The 19955-nt window shown below is 45.6% G+C and overlaps 1 protein-coding gene across 6 annotated transcripts in view; it reads left to right on the top strand.

The window, feature by feature from the left end:
* LOC118298650 (fibroblast growth factor 12-like) overlaps positions 1-15598 on the top strand; it is a 23151-nt gene extending 7553 nt beyond the window's left edge. For 5 of the 6 annotated variants that reach the window (XM_035622005.2, XM_035622007.2, XM_035622006.2 and 2 more), the window contains 4 exons: positions 10464-10574; positions 13009-13112; positions 13601-13799; positions 14271-15598. In XM_035622005.2, the coding sequence (XP_035477898.1) occupies positions 10464-10574; positions 13009-13112; positions 13601-13799; positions 14271-14416 (560 nt within the window). In that variant the 3' untranslated portion in view covers positions 14417-15598. Of the gene's footprint in view, positions 1-8054; positions 8270-10463; positions 10575-13008; positions 13113-13600; positions 13800-14270 lie in introns of those variants that run through there. The other variant, XM_035622003.2, reaches the window with a different exon arrangement.
* Positions 15599-19955: the final 4357 nt, after the last annotated feature.

The raw sequence follows: 19955 nt of genomic DNA, 5'->3' as shown, positions 1-19955 counted from the left end.
GAAGCTAACAGTAGAAGCTAAGACAAGAGGCTAACATTAGAGGCTATGTGGACGCTAACAATAGAGGCTAACATGAGAGACTAACAGGGAAGCTAAAATAAGAGGCTAACAGGAGAAGCTATGTGGAGAAGCTAAATCAAGAGGCTAACAGGAGAAGCTATGTGGAGAAGCTAAAACAAGAGGCTAACAGGAGAAGCTATGTGGAGAAGCTAAAACAAGAGGCTAACGGGAGAAGCTATGTGGAGAAGCTAAATCAAGAGGCTAACAGGAGAAGCTATGTGGAGAAGCTAAAACAAGAGGCTAACGGGAGAAGCTATGTGGAGAAGCTAAATCAAGAGGCTAACAGGAAAAGCTATGTGGAGAAGCTAAATCAAGAGGCTAACAGGAGAAGCTATGTGGAGAAGCTAAAACAAGAGGCTAACGGGAGAAGCTATGTGGAGAAGCTAAATCAAGAGGCTAACAGGAGAAGCTATGTGGAGAAGCTAAAACAAGAGGCTAACAGGAGAAGCTATGTGGAGAAGCTAAAACAAGAGGCTAACGGGAGAAGCTATGTGGAGAAGCTAAATCAAGAGGCTAACAGGAGAAGCTATGTGGAGAAGCTAGAAAAAATACAAATAGAGTTAAATCACCCGGAAATAATTTAATGATTATAAATATAAACACTCAGCTGTCAGTGCTCAGACAATGACATGATATTTCCTGTATATGTAATCTTTTTCATAGTACAGTTAATATTATAATATAAAGGTCACATAATTAACATCCAGCTCTGTTTCTTCAAACGGTGCGTTTCATTTGCTCGCCTGTCGGTGGCGTCACGTCTCCTGACGTTTGATCCATTTTGAAGTCACATTTTAACGACACACTTTTTAGATCTCGGTGGTTTTTGACTATATTTGTGGCGGACGAAGGATTTGAGTCGTGGGACGTCTGGATGTGAAGCGATCAACCACTACAACTCCCATGATCCCTCACTGCTTCACCACGACAACTCACTATTCAAGAAGACGTCAGAAACTCTCTGAGGTTTTTTAGCGTCAAGAAATGAAACAACAAACGTATCAACTGTCGACAATTTCCAGATCTGTGAAAAACAGACAAGAACATTTTTAGCTCCGTGACATGTGACAGGAACTCAGATAACCTCCGACACCCTCGTGTGTGTGCGTGTGCGTGTGTGATGTTTTATTTAGTGTGGTGTATTTCGGTCTGAGCAGCTGTGAGCTTCCTCGGTCTTTCAACACGTCGTATATTCACAGAGTTCAGACGTTTGACACACAAACAGAATCTGAGCGTTGGACATTTCATGTTTTACAAGTCTGCACATGTGTTTATGTATTTCAGTCCGAATGAGGACGTCGGTTCTGTCTGCGTCTCTCTGTCTCCCTCTGGTGGTCACACTCAGCTTCACAACGTCACGCTGACAGAGCGAGAGAGAAAGAGAGAGAGAGAGTGTGTGCGTGTGTGTGTCATAGCTCCTTTAAGAAGCAGCTTGTTGTTTTTCAGGATCATGAATTTTGCACAAGCTGAATATGAATTATTTATTTCACATCAAACATTTAACACACACACACACACACACACTCTCACACAAACACACACAGCGTGAGAGAGAGATAATCTGTGGAATAAGATGATGAACAAACTGAGGAGAAATAAAATCACATCACAGCTTCTACAGTTACAGTAAGAACAGTATTAATATAAGTAGTATTAATAGTAGTAGTATTAATAATCGTAGTATTGATAATATTAGTAGTATTAATATTAGTATTAGTAGTATTGATAGTGGTAGTAATAATAGTACTAGTATAATTAGTGGTAGTATTGATACCTGTAGTATTAATATTGGTAGTATTGAAAGTAGATGTATTGATAGTTGTAGTAGTGTTAATATTAGTAGTAGTAGTATTAATTGTAGATGTAGTATTAATATCAATAGTAGTAATATTAATAGTAGTAGTCGTGATAGTAGCAGTATTTTTTAGTATATGTATTGATAGTACTGGAATTAATAGTAGTATTAATATTAATAGTAGTAGTATTCATATTGTTAGTAGTGATATAAGTAGTATTAATAGTAGTAGTCGTGATAGTAGCAATATTGATAGTAGATGTATTGATAGTACTAGTATTAATAGTAGTATTGATAGTAGTATTAGTGATAGTAGTAGTATTAATAGTAGTAGTAGTATTAGCAGCAATGTGTGGGCTGCAGTTCTCCTGACGTCCAGAAGATGGGGGTGTCTCTCCAGTCTTCTGTCACAGGCTGAGCTCAGTGAATGACAGCAGCTGATTGGTTCAGCTCTGATTCAAAATTTATTGATAACGAAGACAGAGACAGTGTGATGACTAACATCTGGATCAGGGTTCAGAGGAAGATGAGGCGATCAATGACTTTATATAAAGACGATCAAAAGACGATCAATGACTTTATATAAAGACGATCAATAGACGAACAATGACTTTATATAAAGACGATCAATAGACGAACAATGACTTTATATAAAGACGATCAATAGACGAACAATGACTTTATATAAAGACGATCAATAGACGATCAATGACTTTATATAAAGACGATCAATAGACGAACAATGGCTTTATATAAAGACGATCAATAGACGAACAATGACTTTATATAAAGACGATCAATAGACGAACAATGACTTTATATAAAGACGATCAATAGACGAACAATGACTTTATATAAAGACGATCAATAGACGAACAATGACTTTATATAAAGACGATCAATAGACGATCAATGACTTTATATAAAGACGATCAATAGACGAACAATGGCTTTATATAAAGACGATCAATAGACGATCAATGACTTTATATAAAGACGATCAATAGACGAACAATGACTTTATATAAAGACGATCAATAGACGATCAATGACTTTATATAAAGACGATCAATAGACGATCAATGACTTTATATAAAGACGATCAATAGGCGATCAATGACTTTATATAAAGACGATCAATAGACGAACAATGACTTTATATAAAGACGATCAATAGACGAACAATGACTTTATATAAAGACGATCAATAGACGATCAATGACTTTATATAAAGACGATCAATAGACGATCAATGACTATATAAAGACGATCAATGGACGAACAATGACTTTATATAAAGACGATCAATAGACGAACAATGACTTTATATAAAGACGATCAATAGACGAACAATGACTTTATATAAAGACGATCAATAGACGATCAATGACTTTATATAAAGACGATCAATAGACGATCAATGACTATATAAAGACGATCAATGGACGAACAATGACTTTATATAAAGACGATCAATAGACGAACAATGACTTTATATAAAGACGATCAATGGACGAACAATGACTTTATCTAAAGATGATCGGTGACTATATCTACTTTGATTTGTCCCATCGGCTAACATGGAGGGGCGGGGCTTATGACCTTAACTGCAGCCAGACACCAGGGGGCGATCAGGATCATGACGATCTGGCTTCATGTCGTCCATCTTTGTTTACAGTCAGTGAGAACAAATCTGACTTGTGGGCTGTTGGCTAACAGTTTCCCCCTGCTTCCAGTCTTTGTGCTAAGCTAAGCTAACACCTGTCTCTGTACAGAACAGAGAACATGTTGGATTGTTCCTTTAAGGAAAACCAGAGTCTCAGACTCAAATCCAGGATTGAGATGATTTTGATGAGTCGTCAGCAGAAACCGGACTTTGTGTTTTGGATTTATTGTGTGTGTGTGTGTTTCTGCTTGTGTTGCAGCAAGTGTCTTTGTTTGGTGTGAACATCCAGCAGCCGTCCTCTCTGCCGCCCACATGTGTTTCTTCTTCTGTCTGGGTTTAGCTGCAGCGTGTGAATGCGTCAGCGTGTGTGTGTGTGTGTGTGTGTGGGATCAGTGACTTCATTGTGTTGGTGTTTGGATAAAACATGTGCAGAACCAAGATGGAGACTCTGTCCTCTGACAGGAAGTGACAGAGTTCAGAAACAGCTGAGTGTTTTTTTCTCCATTTAATTACATTTGATCAACATTTCATCACATAAAACCATAGATCACGTGTTTATTAATGTTTGTTGACACCTCTTCTTCTTCCTCTTCTTCCTCTTCTTCGTGACACTCCGCTGCCTCCTCTGGTGTCAGTTCGTCACGGCCTCTTTAGATCTGTGCCGTCACAGTGACGTCAGAATCTACACTGTAAAAAATGTGTAGTTTCTGAAGGGTAGGAAATCCACTGTGGCGGCACCACAATCGATCCCACGGCTCATTAACACCCAGCAGGAGAGTGTGTGTGTGTGTGTGTGTGTGTGTGATATGAAGTCATCAGAATGACATGATAGTTCTTTGGAGTCTGTGAGACCAGGTCAAACAGATGTGGTGATGTTGTGGTTGATGTGGTCGATCCTCTGAGGAGCAGGAAGTGGTCCGACTGGGACATCACGTGGAAGATGAAGGTGTTTCTCTGCCGTCGGTCCCACTGCTGCAGGTACGAGGACGCAAATACACAACGGTAATTAAAGCCGCTGACCTGGTTTTTCCATCTGCTGAGGGGCGGAGGCCTACATCCAGCGTGACGGTGCAGTGACGACGTTAATCCTGCTCAGAACCATGAAACCTGCCGGACGCGTCGGCCCAGAAACACGAGGCGTCGGCCTCGGTTCCAGAAACACGAGGGGTCGGCCCCGGACTTTGTGATGCTGGACCCACATGCATGCGAATGACTCGTAAGGACAGAATGTTCAATGAAATGTGTCCGAGAGAACGACGAAGGTGAAATCAGGAACGCAGAGCGGAACAGAACCGATCCAGACCAAGCAGAACTGACCGGGAAGGAGAGAGGAGACAGAGTGTTGTGATGACGATGATGCTGATGAAGATGATTACAATGACTCATCCATTCAGGAGCTGATTGTGTGACGAGCTCTTCACAGCTGATTGAGACTCGCTGACACTCGTCCACCAGCAGCCAATCAGAGCAGAGGCTCAGTCTGCAGCCCTGATTGGCTGGAAGGTTGAAACTGAAGGTTTCAGAACATCGGGAACGTCGTCTACTCGAAAAAACAGCAGCAGCTGAGAGTCGAGTGGTTCTCACACCTGCAGGCGTAGAGAGGGTTTCAGCAACCAGTCCAGGTCTCAGACCAGATCTCAGACCAGATCCTACCTCCCAGACCAGGTCTCAGACCAGATCCTACCTCCCAGACCAGGTCTCAGACCAGATACTACGTCCCAGACCAGATCTCAGACCAGATCCTACGTCCCAGACCAGATCTCAGACCAGATCTCAGACCAGATCCAACGCCCCAGACCAGATCTCAGATCAGATCTCAAACCAGGTCTCAGACCAGATCTCAGACCAGATCTCAGACCAGATCTCAGACCAGATCCCACATCCCAGACCAGATCTCAGATCAGATATCAAACCAGGTCTCAGACCAGATCCCAGACCAGAGGAGCAGGTCTCAGACCAGATCTCAGATCAGATATTAAACCAGGTCTCAGACCAGATCCCAGACCAGAGCAGCAGGTCTCAGACCAAATCTCAGATCAGATCTCAAACCAGATCTCAAACCAGGTCTCAGACAAGATCCCAGACCAGATGAGCAGGTCTCAGACCAGATCTCCGACCAGATCCCACGTCCCAGACCAGATCTCAGACCAGAGGAGCAGGTCTCAGACCAGATCTCAGACCAGATCCCACGTCCCAGACCAGATCTCAGACCAGATCTCAGACCAGATCCAACGCCCCAGACCAGATCTCAGATCAGATCTCAAACCAGGTCTCAGACCAGATCTCAGACCAGATCTCAGACCAGATCCCACATCCCAGACCAGATCTCAGATCAGATATCAAACCAGGTCTCAGACCAGATCCCAGACCAGAGGAGCAGGTCTCAGACCAGATCTCAGATCAGATATCAAACCAGGTCTCAGACCAGATCCCAGACCAGAGGAGCAGGTCTCAGACCAAATCTCAGATCAGATCTCAAACCAGATCTCAAACCAGGTCTCAGACAAGATCCCAGACCAGATGAGCAGGTCTCAGACCAGATCTCCGACCAGATCCCACGTCCCAGACCAGATCTCAGACCAGAGGAGCAGGTCTCAGACCAGATCCCACGTCCCAGACCAGATCTCAGACCAGATCTCAGACCAGATCCAACGCCCCAGACCAGATCTCAGATCAGATCTCAAACCAGGTCTCAGACCAGATCTCAGACCAGATCTCAGACCAGATCCCACATCCCAGACCAGATCTCAGATCAGATATCAAACCAGGTCTCAGACCAGATCCCAGACCAGAGGAGCAGGTCTCAGACCAGATCTCAGATCAGATATCAAACCAGGTCTCAGACCAGATCCCAGACCAGAGGAGCAGGTCTCAGACCAAATCTCAGATCAGATCTCAAACCAGATCTCAAACCAGGTCTCAGACAAGATCCCAGACCAGATGAGCAGGTCTCAGACCAGATCTCCGACCATATCCCACGTCCCAGACCAGATCTCAGACCAGAGGAGCAGGTCTCAGACCAGATCTCAGACCAGATCCCACGTCCCAGACCAGATCTCAGACCAGATCCCACGTCCCAGACCAGATCTCAGACCAGAGGAGCAGGTCTCAGACCAGATCTCAGACCTCAGATCAGATCATGTGGTCCCTGAGCTCTGACGTGTCTGTGAGGCTCCTCTCTGCCGCATGAAGAGAGTTTTATGTTTTATGTTTTTACGTAACCGGCAGCAGAGTTTTCACGTGGACCTGATTTGATAAACACACGACTGGAAACCAGAGGATCTGGATCTAATGACGGAGTGAAGATGGAGAAACATGAAACATGGAGCAGAATATTTTTAGGAGCTTCTTCTGCACCTCCACCTCCTCTCTCCATCTCTCGCTCTCTCTCTCTCTGACTGTTCCTCTCTCTCTCGCGGCTGCTCTCTTTTCTCTCTCCTCCTCCCTCGTCACATTGAGCAGCTCTCGAGCTGCGAGGAGAACGAGGACGAGGAGGAAGACGAGGAGGAAGACGCGGCTCAGGCAGAAGAAAAGTCTCTGTGTTTTCCCGACTCGTCTCTGAGGGATTATCTTGTCGCTCTGGGATTATTTCTGAACTTCTCTTCATCGCCGTTCTTTTTCCTTCTCGTCTGTGAGAGTCGGACGGACGAGTGAGGCGGCGTGTTTCGTCGCCGCCACCGGCTCCTGCAGCCACGTGCTTCCGTCACAGTTTGTCGCCTTTAAAACCAGGAATCGTCTTCGGCGTCCAAACTCCACGAGCTACGGACGCTTGATGATCGAGCAATAATCTCTGGGGACGCCAACGATGAAATCCTTCGTTCATCTTTTCATCTTCGCTCCTAAATCGACTCCTGTGACTCGTGATGAAACAGTGAGAACCTGATGAAACCATCTCTACTCAAGGTCCTTTTTTCGTGATCTTCGTGGAACTGGAGACGTCAAAGTTGTACTTCGCTCTGTGAAGACTCTTCTCACCTCGTTATTGATTATTGTGATTGAGACGAAAACAAGTGTGTGAAGGAAAATTATGAATCGCGTGACGTCATCAACGATTCTGATTCACCTGAAGGAAAATCAAAGGTTTGTTGTGATTCGTCGTCATAATTGAAGCTGCGTCGCCTCCTCTGGTGGAAACAAGAACTTCAGGACGCGGACGAGCGCGAACACGAAAAACACACTGTCTGTCAGGGAAACAAGAAAATGTCTGATTGTTCTCGTCTGGTTCTTCTGATTCGTCTGGTTCTTCTGATTCGTCTGATTCGTCTGATTCTTCTGTAGATCTAAGGAGGGTTTTTTTGGAAAGAAACCTGAAGACAACAATCGCACAAAACTTTATTCTTCAGATTCTTCTGAGTTTTGAAAACATGGACGTGTGATCATCTTCTTCTCAATGTGGATCTTCTCTCTCGTCATGACGTGACCACGAAGCCAATCGGATCAGTCAGACGCTCGGTGGTTACGGCATGTGTCCCGGACAGTGAACACGTTCTCGCACTCAAATACATCTTTTGTCCTCGGTGGCTCCGCCCACCTCTCGGGGTGGGGGGAGATGGCGGCGGCCATCGCCAGCTCCCTGATCCGACAGAGGCGGCAGGCCCGCGAGTTGAACAGCGACAAGGTCGCCACCAACAAGAGACGCACGAGTCCCAGTAAAGACCCGAGGTCTGTGTGCGAGAGACACATCTTCAGCGTCTTCAGCAAGGTTCGCTTCTGCAGCGGCAAGAAACGACCCGTCCGCCGGAAACCAGGTGGGTCGACTGTTTGAGCGCCGACACTGTTGACGTGAGGGTTAGTTTCTCGTTGTACAGACGCTTCGGATCCAGGCTGAAGTTGTTTTAAATGCCGGATATTTACATAGATGGTTTAAATAATTCACGATTCTGTGATGATCCGAGACGAGAAGCAGCTGTGGGATCCTCGAGCACCAGATCACCAGATAAAAGTCGAGCGGCGTTTTCCTCCCAAGGACGCGTCTGCCGGCGCGTCGGACAGATTCCACCACTGACACATTTACAAGCCTGCGTCTCTCATCAGCCGACGTCCCGCTGCTGCGAGCGGCGCTTCATTCGTTTTTCTTGGCAAACCAACAAACCAACAAACCAACAAACCAACAAACCAACAACGTTACAGCTGCTGCTCGACCGGGCCGTCGCCATCTGCTGCGTCTTCCTGTGTGAAATCTGAAATCAACAAAAAAATATATATTTGATGTTTTTAAGTATCACAAACCATCTTATGCGTGGAGCCGACCTCCGTCCGTGCGTTGTTCAGATCCGCATCAGAAATAATCCGCGTCGACACAGACGCACCTGACAACACGTGTCATGTGACCATCCAGGTCAAGGGCGTAGCACTGGGGGGCGACTATCTGCCTGGAATTTTGTTTGTAATTAGTGTTTTCTAAGTAATTAGTGTTATAACATGAATTCAAAATTGTCTGAATACATTGGTTGAGAGCGTGAACCATGTGGAGGTTCTCTGAGGTTCTCCCTCTCACAACTTACCATCACGACTTAGCACGAGGATCTGTCAAGAAAGTCAAAGTCTGGGTCCCGGAACAGAAAAGAAAGAAAGGAAAGAGATTAGAAACAAACCAAGGGAAAAACAACCGATAATAAATATTTCTTTTAAAAGGACGGCAAGCTGGCTACTAGCAAACTACTACTACGACAGCTAGCTAGCTGCAGATCGACTCAGCTGCTATTGCTAGCGAGCTAGCTAACTGTAACTTTTCCTACGTGAATACAGGAGTTAGCAACTATTAGAACACAGAGACTTCTTAAGTATAGGGTCCAGAATTTGGATGTGACGGCGACGAGGTGGAACTGTTCCTGACAGGAAGTGTTAGCGACGTGGAGTCGTGACAGATGAGAGCCAATCAGAGAAGAGAACGTGGGCGGCGTCTGCGGCGTCTTCTTTTACAAACTTAGACACGACCCGCAGTTTTCACACTGACACGTGGACCAGCGGCTTTTTCACCGCCAGGCGTAACCTTAGCAACAGTGATGCGTTTAAAAACTAAACTTTAGTAGTGACATCGTCTCTCTCTCTCTCTCTCTCTCTCTCTCTCTCTCTCTCCATCACTTTGCTCCAGATGAGTTTCTCTGTGTTTTGTTCTATTTCTGCCAGAGACGAGTTTCTCTGTCCCACTTCATCATCTTCATCATCAGTTCATCATCTTCATCATCAGTTCATCTCTTCACTCTTCCATCAGGTCACAGGACGACAACTATCTGGTGTGTTTATTGTTCATAGATCCTCTATGGAGCAGCTGGAGGAGAGGAGTCACTCCTGAGTGAAAAAAACAGAACTTGAAACTAGCGGAGGTCTCACTCGGGGACAAAGTTGATCCACTGAGCTGAGCAGACTGAGAAGTCCGGTTCGTTCCTGTGTGTTCGTCGTGTGAGTGTTGGTCTGATCGACCTGAATGTAACCGTGACGATCAGCCGCTGTGTGAGAAATATCGTACAGGAAGTAGATTCAGGAGCTCGAACCTTTGGAATCTGAGCAGAAAATAAAACTCTGCACTTGAATAATAAATGTGAGAGTGTTTAGAGTGGTGTGTGTGTGTGTGTGTGTGTGTGTGTGTGTGTGTGTGTGTGCGTGTGTGTGTGTCTGTGTGTCTGTGTGTGTGTGTGTGTGTGTGTCTGTGTGTGTGTGTGTGTGTGCGTGTGTGTGTGTGTGTGTGTGCGTGTGTGTGTGTGTGTGTCTGTGTGTGTGTGTGTGTGTGTGTGTGTGTCTGTGTGTGTGTGTCTGTGTGTGTGTGTGTGTGTGTGTGTGTGCGCAACCCGGACTCTGACCTGTGTGTGTGTCTGTGTGTGTGTGTGTGTGTGTGTGTGTCTGTGTCTGTGTGTGTCTGTGTGTGTGTGTGTCTGTGTGTGTGTGTGTGTGTGTGTGTGTGTGCGCGACCCGGACTCTGACCTGTGTGTGTTGTCGTTGCAGAGCCGCAGCTGAAGGGCATCGTGACGCGTCTCTTCAGTGAGCAGGGATTCTTCCTGCAGATGCAGCCTGATGGAGCCATCAGTGGCAACAAGGACGAGAACAGTGACTACAGTGAGTCACCGCCTGTATATAAACACAATCAGTGACTGTATATAAAGACAATCACTGACTGTATATAAAGACGATCACTGACTGTATATAAAGACGATCACTGACTGTATATGAAGACGATCACTGACTGTATATAAAGACGATCAGTGACTGTATATAAAGACGATCAGTGACTGTATATGAAGACGATCACTGACTGTATATAAAGACGATCAGTGACTGTATATAAAGACGATCAGTGACTGTATATGAAGACGATCACTGACTGTATATAAAGACGATCAGTGACTGTATATGAAGACGATCACTGACTGTATATAAAGACAATCACTGACTGTATATAAAGACGATCAGAGACTGAATATAAAGACGATCAGTGACTGTATATAAAGACGATCACTGACTGTATATAAAGACGATCAGTGACTGTATATAAAGACGATCAGTGACTGTATATAAAGACGATCAGTGACTGTATATAAAGACGATCAGAGACTGAATATAAAGACGATCAGTGACTGTATATAAAGACGATCACTGACTGTATATGAAGACGATCACTGACTGTATATAAAGACGATCACTGACTGTATATGAAGACGATCACTGACTATATATAAAGACAATCACTGACTGTATATGAAGACGATCAGAGACTGAATATAAAGACGATCAGTGACTGTATATAAAGACGATCAGGGACTGTATATAAAGACGATCAGTGACTGTATATAAAGACGATCAGGGACTGTATATAAAGACGATCAGTGACTGTATATAAAGACGATCAGTGACTGTATATGAAGACGATCACTGACTGTATATAAAGGCGATCACTGACTGTATGTAAAGACGATCAGTGACTGTATATGAAGACGATCACTGACTGTATATATAGACGATCATTGACTGTATGTAAAGACGATCACTGACTGTATGTGAAGACGATCAGTGACTGTATATATAGACGATCATTGACTGTATATAAAGACGATCACTGACTGTATATGAAGACGATCAGTGACTGTATATATAGACGATCAGTGACTGTATATATAGACGATCAGTGACTGTATATAAAGACGATCATTGACTGTATATATAGACGATCAGTGACTGTATATAAAGACGATCAGTGACTGTATATATAGACGATCAGTGACTGTATATAAAGACGATCAGTGACTGTATATATAGACGATCAGTGACTGTATATAAAGACGATCATTGACTGTATATAAAGACGATCACTGACTGTATATGAAGACGATCAGTGACTGTATATATAGACGATCAGTGACTGTATATAAAGACGATCAGTGACTGTATATATAGACGATCAGTGACTGTATATAAAGACGATCAGTGACTGTATATAAAGACGATCATTGACTGTATATATAGACGATCAGTGACTGTATATAAAGACGATCAGTGACTGTATATAAAGACGATCACTGACTGTATATATAGACGATCAATGACTGTATATATAGACGATCAGTGACTGTATGTAAAGACGATCAGTGACTGTATGTAAAGACGATCACTGACTGTATATATAGACGATCATTGACTGTATGTAAAGACGATCACTGACTGTATATGAAGACGATCACTGACTGTATATATAGACGATCAGTGACTGTATATAAAGACGATCATTGACTGTATATATAGACGATCAGTGACTGTATATAAAGACGATCAGTGACTGTATATATAGACGATCAGTGACTGTATATAAAGACGATCAGTGACTGTATATAAAGACGATCAGTGACTGTATATAAAGACGATCATTGACTGTATATATAGACGATCAGTGACTGTATATAAAGACGATCAGTGACTGTATATAAAGACGATCACTGACTGTATATATAGACGATCAGTGACTGTATATAAAGACGATCACTGACTGTATATAAAGACAATCACTGACTGTGGGCGGGGCTTATGACCTGTACTTCAGCCAGACACCAGGGGGCGATCGTTGTGATTTGACTTCATGTCGTCCATCTTTATTTGTCGACAGACTGTTTCAGACAATATGGATGTTTGTGGGTTTGTCAGGATTAAACCTTCTGCTGCTGGAGAAGAGAATCGAGGATGAGAAGAGGAAGAGGAAGATGAAGAGGAGGATGAAGAGGAGGAGACGCTGGTTCAGGTTTCCTTCTTTCTCAGATCATCTCTGTCTCTGAGTTAAATAAAGGAGGATTAACAGCAGCCATCGCCACAGGCCTCTTCCTCCTCCTCCTCTTCATCACCCACTCTGCAGCTCTTGTCCCTGAGGATTAAATCACTCCTCCCCCCTTTTATTCTCTCAGTTTATCTGGATGTGAACGTGCAGTAAAACACGATTTACTGTTCAAACGAATAACTCCCCCCTCTGCTCTCTCCCCCCCCCCCCCCCCCCCCCCCCCCCCCCCAGCTCTGTTCAACCTGATCCCTGTGGGGTTAAGGGTCGTGGCCATCCAGGGCGTGAAGGCCGGACTCTACGTGGCCATGAACACGGATGGGTTCCTCTACACATCGGTAAGAAACGCTCGCTCGTCCACTTTCATGTGACGATGTGGTGATGCTGCGTTCAGGGTCCGTTGGAGACCCAGAACTCACTGGAGGGACTACATGTCCCATCAGGCCTGGGAACGCCTCGGGACAGATGATGGATCCTGACGTCTCAGACTTCAGATGATTTTGTTGTTTTCTCGAGTTTAACGAACAGCTGCTTATCCTCCGCGGGTCCATCCACCCGCCATCCGCCATCCATTATTCATGTCTGCTCCTCCATCAAACTTTAAAAAGCCATTCTTCAGACACTGTGCTCAGCACTGGGGAGGAGATGGAGTGATGGAGGAAGAGGAGGAGACGGAGTGATGGAGGAAGAGGAGGAGACGGAGTGATGGAGGAAGAGGAGGAGATGTGACAGACAGGGCTGTTGTTGTCAAAATAGAATCCCCACTGTCAATTTACACTTTTTTTTTCTGTGTGTGTGTGTGTGTGTGTATGTGTGTGTGTGTCAGGATGTGTTCACTGCCGAGTGTAAGTTCAAAGAGTCCGTGTTCGAGAACTACTACGTCATCTACTCGTCCACGTTGTACCGGCAGCATGAGTCGGGTCGCGCCTGGTTCCTGGGCCTCAACAAGGACGGAGTCATCATGAAGGGAAACCGCGTGAAGAAAACCAAACCCTGCTCGCACTTCGTCCCGAGGCCCATCGAAGGTGAGACACACGCGTCAGGGGTTAGCCTAGCTTAGCACAAACACGAATCCGATTTTAGCTTCTTGACGAAACAAGGACAGTGTGTGTGTGTGTATGTGTGTGTGTGTGTGTGTGTGTGTGTGTGTGTGTGGGGGGGTGTGTGGGGGGGGTGTGTGGGGGGGGGGGGTGAAGGTGGTGAGGACAAGGTGAAGCTCTAATATCACAGATGGACGTTTAACAGGAAACATGAAGCTTGGTCTCTGCCCCCCCCTCACCTGTCCTTCTATTCCTGAACAAAGATCCTGATCACGTGAGATGTTCACACGGACTCTTTTTGAATGCGATCGGTTTGTGTTGATCTGTCAAAACTCAAAACAACGAAAGAAAACTCCCAAAATGTGAACTTTTCCTTCAAGTTCGAACAATTGTTTGTCTTTTGATAAAACATGACGATGCAAACATTAACAATGCCCCCCCTCCCCCTCCCTGCAGTCTGTATGTATAAGGAGCCGTCGCTGCACGAGCTCGAGGAGAAGCTGCTGAAATCCTCGCGGAGCCCGACGATCAACAGCGAGCAGCGAGCGCGGCGCCTGGAGGAGCAGCCGCAGGACGACGTCACAGAGCAGGACGGGTCATAGCCTGCAGCGCCCCCCGCAGGAGGAGGAGGCAAACTCCCATTCTAACACTCCCTCCGTTCAGCAACAACCACAACTACGACCGCCACGTAGACGAAAACAAAAACAAAATTAAGAAGCTAAAAAAAATTAAAAAAATAAAAAAATGGGTAAAAAAAATCTTGCTCATGATGAAATATTTTAAATCTTTGGGGGAGGGGCTTGTTTGAAAATGAGAAAAATCAGGACGTTGATGAAGATGATTTACATTGTATGCAAAAATCCCGGCTGAGACGACGGCGGGAGGCGGCGTCACACCTACTCTTCATCACCACACCTACTCTTCATCACCACACCTACTCTTCATCACCACACCGTCATCGTCGTCATCGTCGTCATCGTCGTCTCCGTCGTCTCCGTCGTCTCCGTCGCGCCGGTGACGAAATGTTTTCGAGCGAGCGCTGAGAACTCCAAAGCTTTAAGCCATGTAGACACTTCACTTCCAATGAATGCAACAACTTTCGCACTTACGACATGTCATGCTTCTTCTTCTTCTTCTGCGTGTTGTTCCGTCCAATCAGGAGGAAGAAGAGTTGTTCTGTTTGTTTGTGTTGTCGGGACTCGTGATTCAGTTCCGTCACTTCCTACGAAAAAAGGGTCAAAGGGGAAATGAAACCTAAGGGACTTCCTGATCAGGTGGGACCGGGGGGCGTGTCTTCAGGCAGATGTAGGTCATGTGATCCGGTTCTCGTCCGTTCGGCGGCGTTTTGGTCAAAACACGTCAAATCACTTGAGCGTCATGAAACCTGAAAACCATCAGTAAAATGATCGTCAGGTTTCACGTCGGCTAATTTCCATGTTGCAGATGTTGCGTTACGTTGTTGTATGTTATGTTACGATACGATACGCTAGGCTACGTTGTGCTATGTTGCGTTACGTTGCATTTTTTTTATTTACGCTGCAAATAAAGACAAAAGCAATCGTTTGTGATCGTGAGCAGATTTGAGTCTCGAGCTGGTTTCAGACGGAGAGTTTTTTGTTTTCCGACTCAGCTGATCCTCGTCGATGTTGTTCAGACGTTTTGATCAGATGGAGCTCCTCATCGCGGTGCGGTAAAGAGCCGTTGAAGAGATCGGCGATGCTACCTGCTTTTAGACGCTCGCACATCGACCGTGACTCGTTTCTTTTCATTAGACAAAACTATTTTTTAAAAAAAGATGGAGGAAACGATCCGTTGTTGTAAAAAACCTTGGTCAGCTGATGTGGCTGACGCAGTGCGGCTGCACCAACGTGCGGCGCTGCCTTGTGTAACTTTAGAACCAATCTCTAACCGTTGCTTCAGCTGAAGACCATTTGAAACGACGACCGCTCGGTCTCGTTCTCTCTGCTCCTTTAATCTCCTGTAACTTCCCCACGGTGATGCGTTCAGGTGTCGGCTGACGGGCCGATCGGTAGCATGTGTGACACTGCCCTGAAACTGAGATGCTTCACTCAGGTGTGAACATCTGAACCTAGTGAACTTCACATCTGAAAGACAAAAAAAGGGTTTAGCTGCTCTGTAGTTTTGCCTAGTTTTACGCGGAGATTCTTGCCGTCAGATTCGGTTTTCCAAAGAACTTCCACCTCCTCCGAACCTGCAGCCGCTCAGATGATCGGAAATCCAATGAATCGAGAAATGTTGAACCTCCAGGACGTTTTGTCTCTGGAACCTGACACGTCCTCTATATGTCACTCCTGAGTGATGACATCAGTGTGAAGTTCAGACGTTCAGGTGGCGTCGCTGCACTGCCCCCGTCCTTTACGTTTCTTCTTCTTCTCACTCAAAACCGTCAACGACCAAGTTTCCCACAAAACATCGTCCTCATTTTCCCGGTTTTCCACAGATCCACAGGTCGACGCCCACGCCCAGGGCCTTCTTCCTTCCCTGTCGCTGCCCCCACGTCTTCCTGAGTGACGTCACAGAGGCTCAGGGAACCTGACAGGCATCGGGTCACGTGACACAGTCCTGATGTCACTTCCTGTCGTCACCGTCTGCGATTTTGATTCTCGCTGTAGATTTAAGTCGTTTTGTTTCCTCAGAGTGTAAATGTGTCGACGCAGGCGAGTGAACGTGAGTCGACAGTGAAACAACAGATTGGACTCTAAGATTATTTCCTCAGATGTTCTAAACGTGTTAATGAGCAACAAAGGTTTAACAAAGTTTTGTTAAATTCACACTCGGACGATTTCTCTGGGAAACTCGGTCGCCGCCCGTCAGCCGACGTGAAGCTTCCGACCGAAGGTCGATTGTTTGCATGTGACAGCTCGATGTGATGCATGCTCCTGTTTCTGCCGCCATTTTTAATTTAAAGTGACAACACGGGGGGGGGGGGGGGGGGGGGGTTGGGGGGGGGGGGGGGGGGGGGGTTGGGCGGCCTTTAATTGCGGCCACAGAGTTTTTATCTTTTTATTTTGTAATTTGTTGAACGAATGGATGGAAGGAAAAAAGGACGAACCAATCACAATCCACTGCACTGCCTCAGAGGAAGTCTTCCAGTTCAGGGTCGCAGGTCGAGACCAGGGGTCCGAAATCACCCCCAACTACTATAACTACCCCCAACTTCGCCATTTTGTAGAGGTGTCAGAATTCTTCGTGAAATGTCATATACCCTATCTGGTGCACTGATTGTATCACAGAATGCATCGTGAAAAGTAGTGGACATCCGATGGTCACTAACAGAGCAATATAGACCATGATGCATTGCGCTCACGGCGGAGGGAAGAGACGAGGCGGCGGCGGTGCAGCAGCAACACGTCTCAGCCTTCTCTCTTCTTGCTCTATTTCGCCTAATTTTTGGTCAAAAACCATTGAATAATGGTGAAAATAGACAGATATTTAAATATTAAATATTTTAAATATAATAGGATCGTCCAGCGCCCGGCGTCGTTGTAGTTACGTCATAATCCTGCGACAAAAACGTAATTACCATCGCGACTCAAGTGGCGTCGGAAATCGTAGCTGGTGAGTGACGATATAGAACTACAACGAATTCCCTTTATAGTGATGAGAGGGTGATTTCGGACACAGCCCCGACGTTTAATGTCTGTGAATGTTTCTGTTTCCTGCCGGTGACGTCAGAGTCGCTGCCTTCGCGTCACAAAAAAACCCCACTACGTTTTAACAGGCCGGTCGGTACGGAGGAACGTTAGTGGCACAACGACGCTCACTGGAAAATAAACAATGTTTTATTCAGTTTTCAATCGTCAGAACGACAGTGAGCCGAGAGGAAGAGAGAACAAATTAATATTCATCACAAAGATTTTTAATGTTCCCTCTCATGCTGCGTTCGCTTCTCGTGGGGAAAAACGGGAAAGATTCCCACCGTTATGATCAGGCATTGTCACCTGAAGGCAGCGTGGGGTTCCACCCTGCAGTCAAGGTCAGCAGGTCGACTCCCAGGTTTTTAAATATATATCTAATCACTTCCTGTCGATATTAATCAGCGTTTTCCCTCCATTCTGACGAGGAACTCGACCCGCTGAGTCGACCTGCTGACCTCAGCCGGTGGGCGGCGCTGTCTGTGGCGCGGAGGCAGTTCGCAGCACCGCCGACGTCCTCCAGCGCCAAATGATGATGTCATCACCGAGCAACGGGGGGGTTTCGTCAGAGGCTGAAACCTCTTGATCTTTGTGTGTTTGCTGATGTTTGCACCTTTTTTGAGACTCACTCATATAAAACGCTTCACATGTTAGAAAACGTCATCGCTAATACGCAGCTGGATGAAAAACATTATTGAAGAATAAAAAAAAGAACGATAGAAAAGTTTCGGTGTCCGACTCATTTATTGTTTTGTTTTCTTTGTCTGTCTGATATTAATCAATAACATGATCGATGCTGTTTGTCTTTCACCAAAGTAAAACTGAGTGTGGGTCCCGGTGGACTCACCAGCGCCCTCTAGGTGAACTGCAGCTGCTGCTAACAGGAAGTGAGCAGAAATGAATTAATAGAACAAGACAAAATATCCCAGAGATACTGAGACACACGTCTGTATGATTTATTGATTTGAAGACACACGACACGTGTTTCTTTAAAAGCTTCCTGTTATTCCTTAAGTTATTCCTGGAGTGAAGAGGAAAGATAAAAGCTTGCAGAGCGTCCATCTTCATCACCTTCATCATCTTCATCATCATCGTCCACTCACTCTGCCTCAGGTTTCCACTCGACCTCGTCTGATGCTCGGGTGTTTTAAACGCCTCATCCAACTTTAACAACCATCAGCTGCCAACGAGACCACGTCTCTATTTTTCTCTCTTTCTTCTCCACAGTTATTAAGTTATAAAGATGATTAATAATAATTCGATCATACACAAAAATGCAAAAGCATTTCACAAACATAAAGTCACTAGGTCCTTCAGAGCCCAAGGGACCCTGAATGCAGCACGGCTGCTGATGACGTGAGCGCCGAGGGGACCGTGAACGCACCACGACCAGCAGCCCTGAAGAAGTGTCCACATACTTTTGGCCCCGCGGCGGCTCCTCGGCAGCGATGACGTCATCGCAGAGTGCTACACAGTGACGCCACCAGGAGGCGACATCACACCACGAGTAACAACCGACTCCTGTCACATGTAATCAGATTACTTTACAGAAGTAAAAGTACAAATATCTCTTACAGTGAGATGATAATACTCCAGTTTTTTACGTTAGCTTCTCTAAGTACATTTAGGATAATACTTCAGTACTTTTACATACGTACAGTACAGTGAGATGATAATACTCTGTACAGATGATAATACTAAAAGCAGCACTTGTGAGTATTTCCACTCATCGCTGATACTTTTCCTCAGTGACGTAGAGGACAGAGACAATCTGTTGATCAGCTGTGACTGTGACGTGTGTGTGGGGGGGGGGGGGGGGGTGTCGCAACAGCAGCGAGGAGGAGCGTTAACCGGAATACACACAACTCTTCACTTCCTACATGTGCAAACACACACACACACACACACACACACTCTGCGCTTTTAACACAGATTCTCTCTCTCTGTCTCTCTGTCTGTCTGTCTGTCTGACTGTCTGTCTGCCTGTATGTCTCTCTCTCCCTCTCTCTCTGTCTGTCTCTCTCTGTCTGTCTGTCACCTGTCTGTCTGTCTGTCTGTCTCTCTCGCTCTCTCTCTGTCTGTCTGTCACCTGTCTGTCTGTCTGTCTGTCTCTCTCGCTCTCTCTCTGTCTGTCACCTGTCTGTCTGTCTGTTTGTCTCTCCCTCTCTCTCTGTCTGTCTGTCTGTCTCTCTCTCTCTGTCTCTCCCTCTCTCTCTGTCTGTCTCTCTCTGTCTGTCTGTCACCTGTCTGTCTGTCTGTCTCTCTCTCTCTCTCTCTCTCTGTCTGTCACCTGTCTGTCTGTCTGTCTGTCTGTCACCTGTCTGTCTGTCTGTCTCTCTCTCTCTCTCTGTCTGTCACCTGTCTGTCTGTCTGTCTCTCTCTCTCTCTCTGTCTGTCACCTGTCTCTCTGTCTGTCTCTCTCTCTCTGTCTGTCACCTGTCTGTCTGTCTGTCTCTCTCTCTCTCTCTCTGTCTGTCTGTCACCT

The sequence above is a fragment of the Scophthalmus maximus genome, chromosome 11 (genome assembly GCF_022379125.1).
Source record: "Scophthalmus maximus strain ysfricsl-2021 chromosome 11, ASM2237912v1, whole genome shotgun sequence".
Classification (NCBI taxonomy): domain Eukaryota; kingdom Metazoa; phylum Chordata; class Actinopteri; order Pleuronectiformes; family Scophthalmidae; genus Scophthalmus; species Scophthalmus maximus.
Note: the sequence above shows the minus strand (reverse complement) of the source record. Positions and strands in the feature narration are given on the sequence as shown.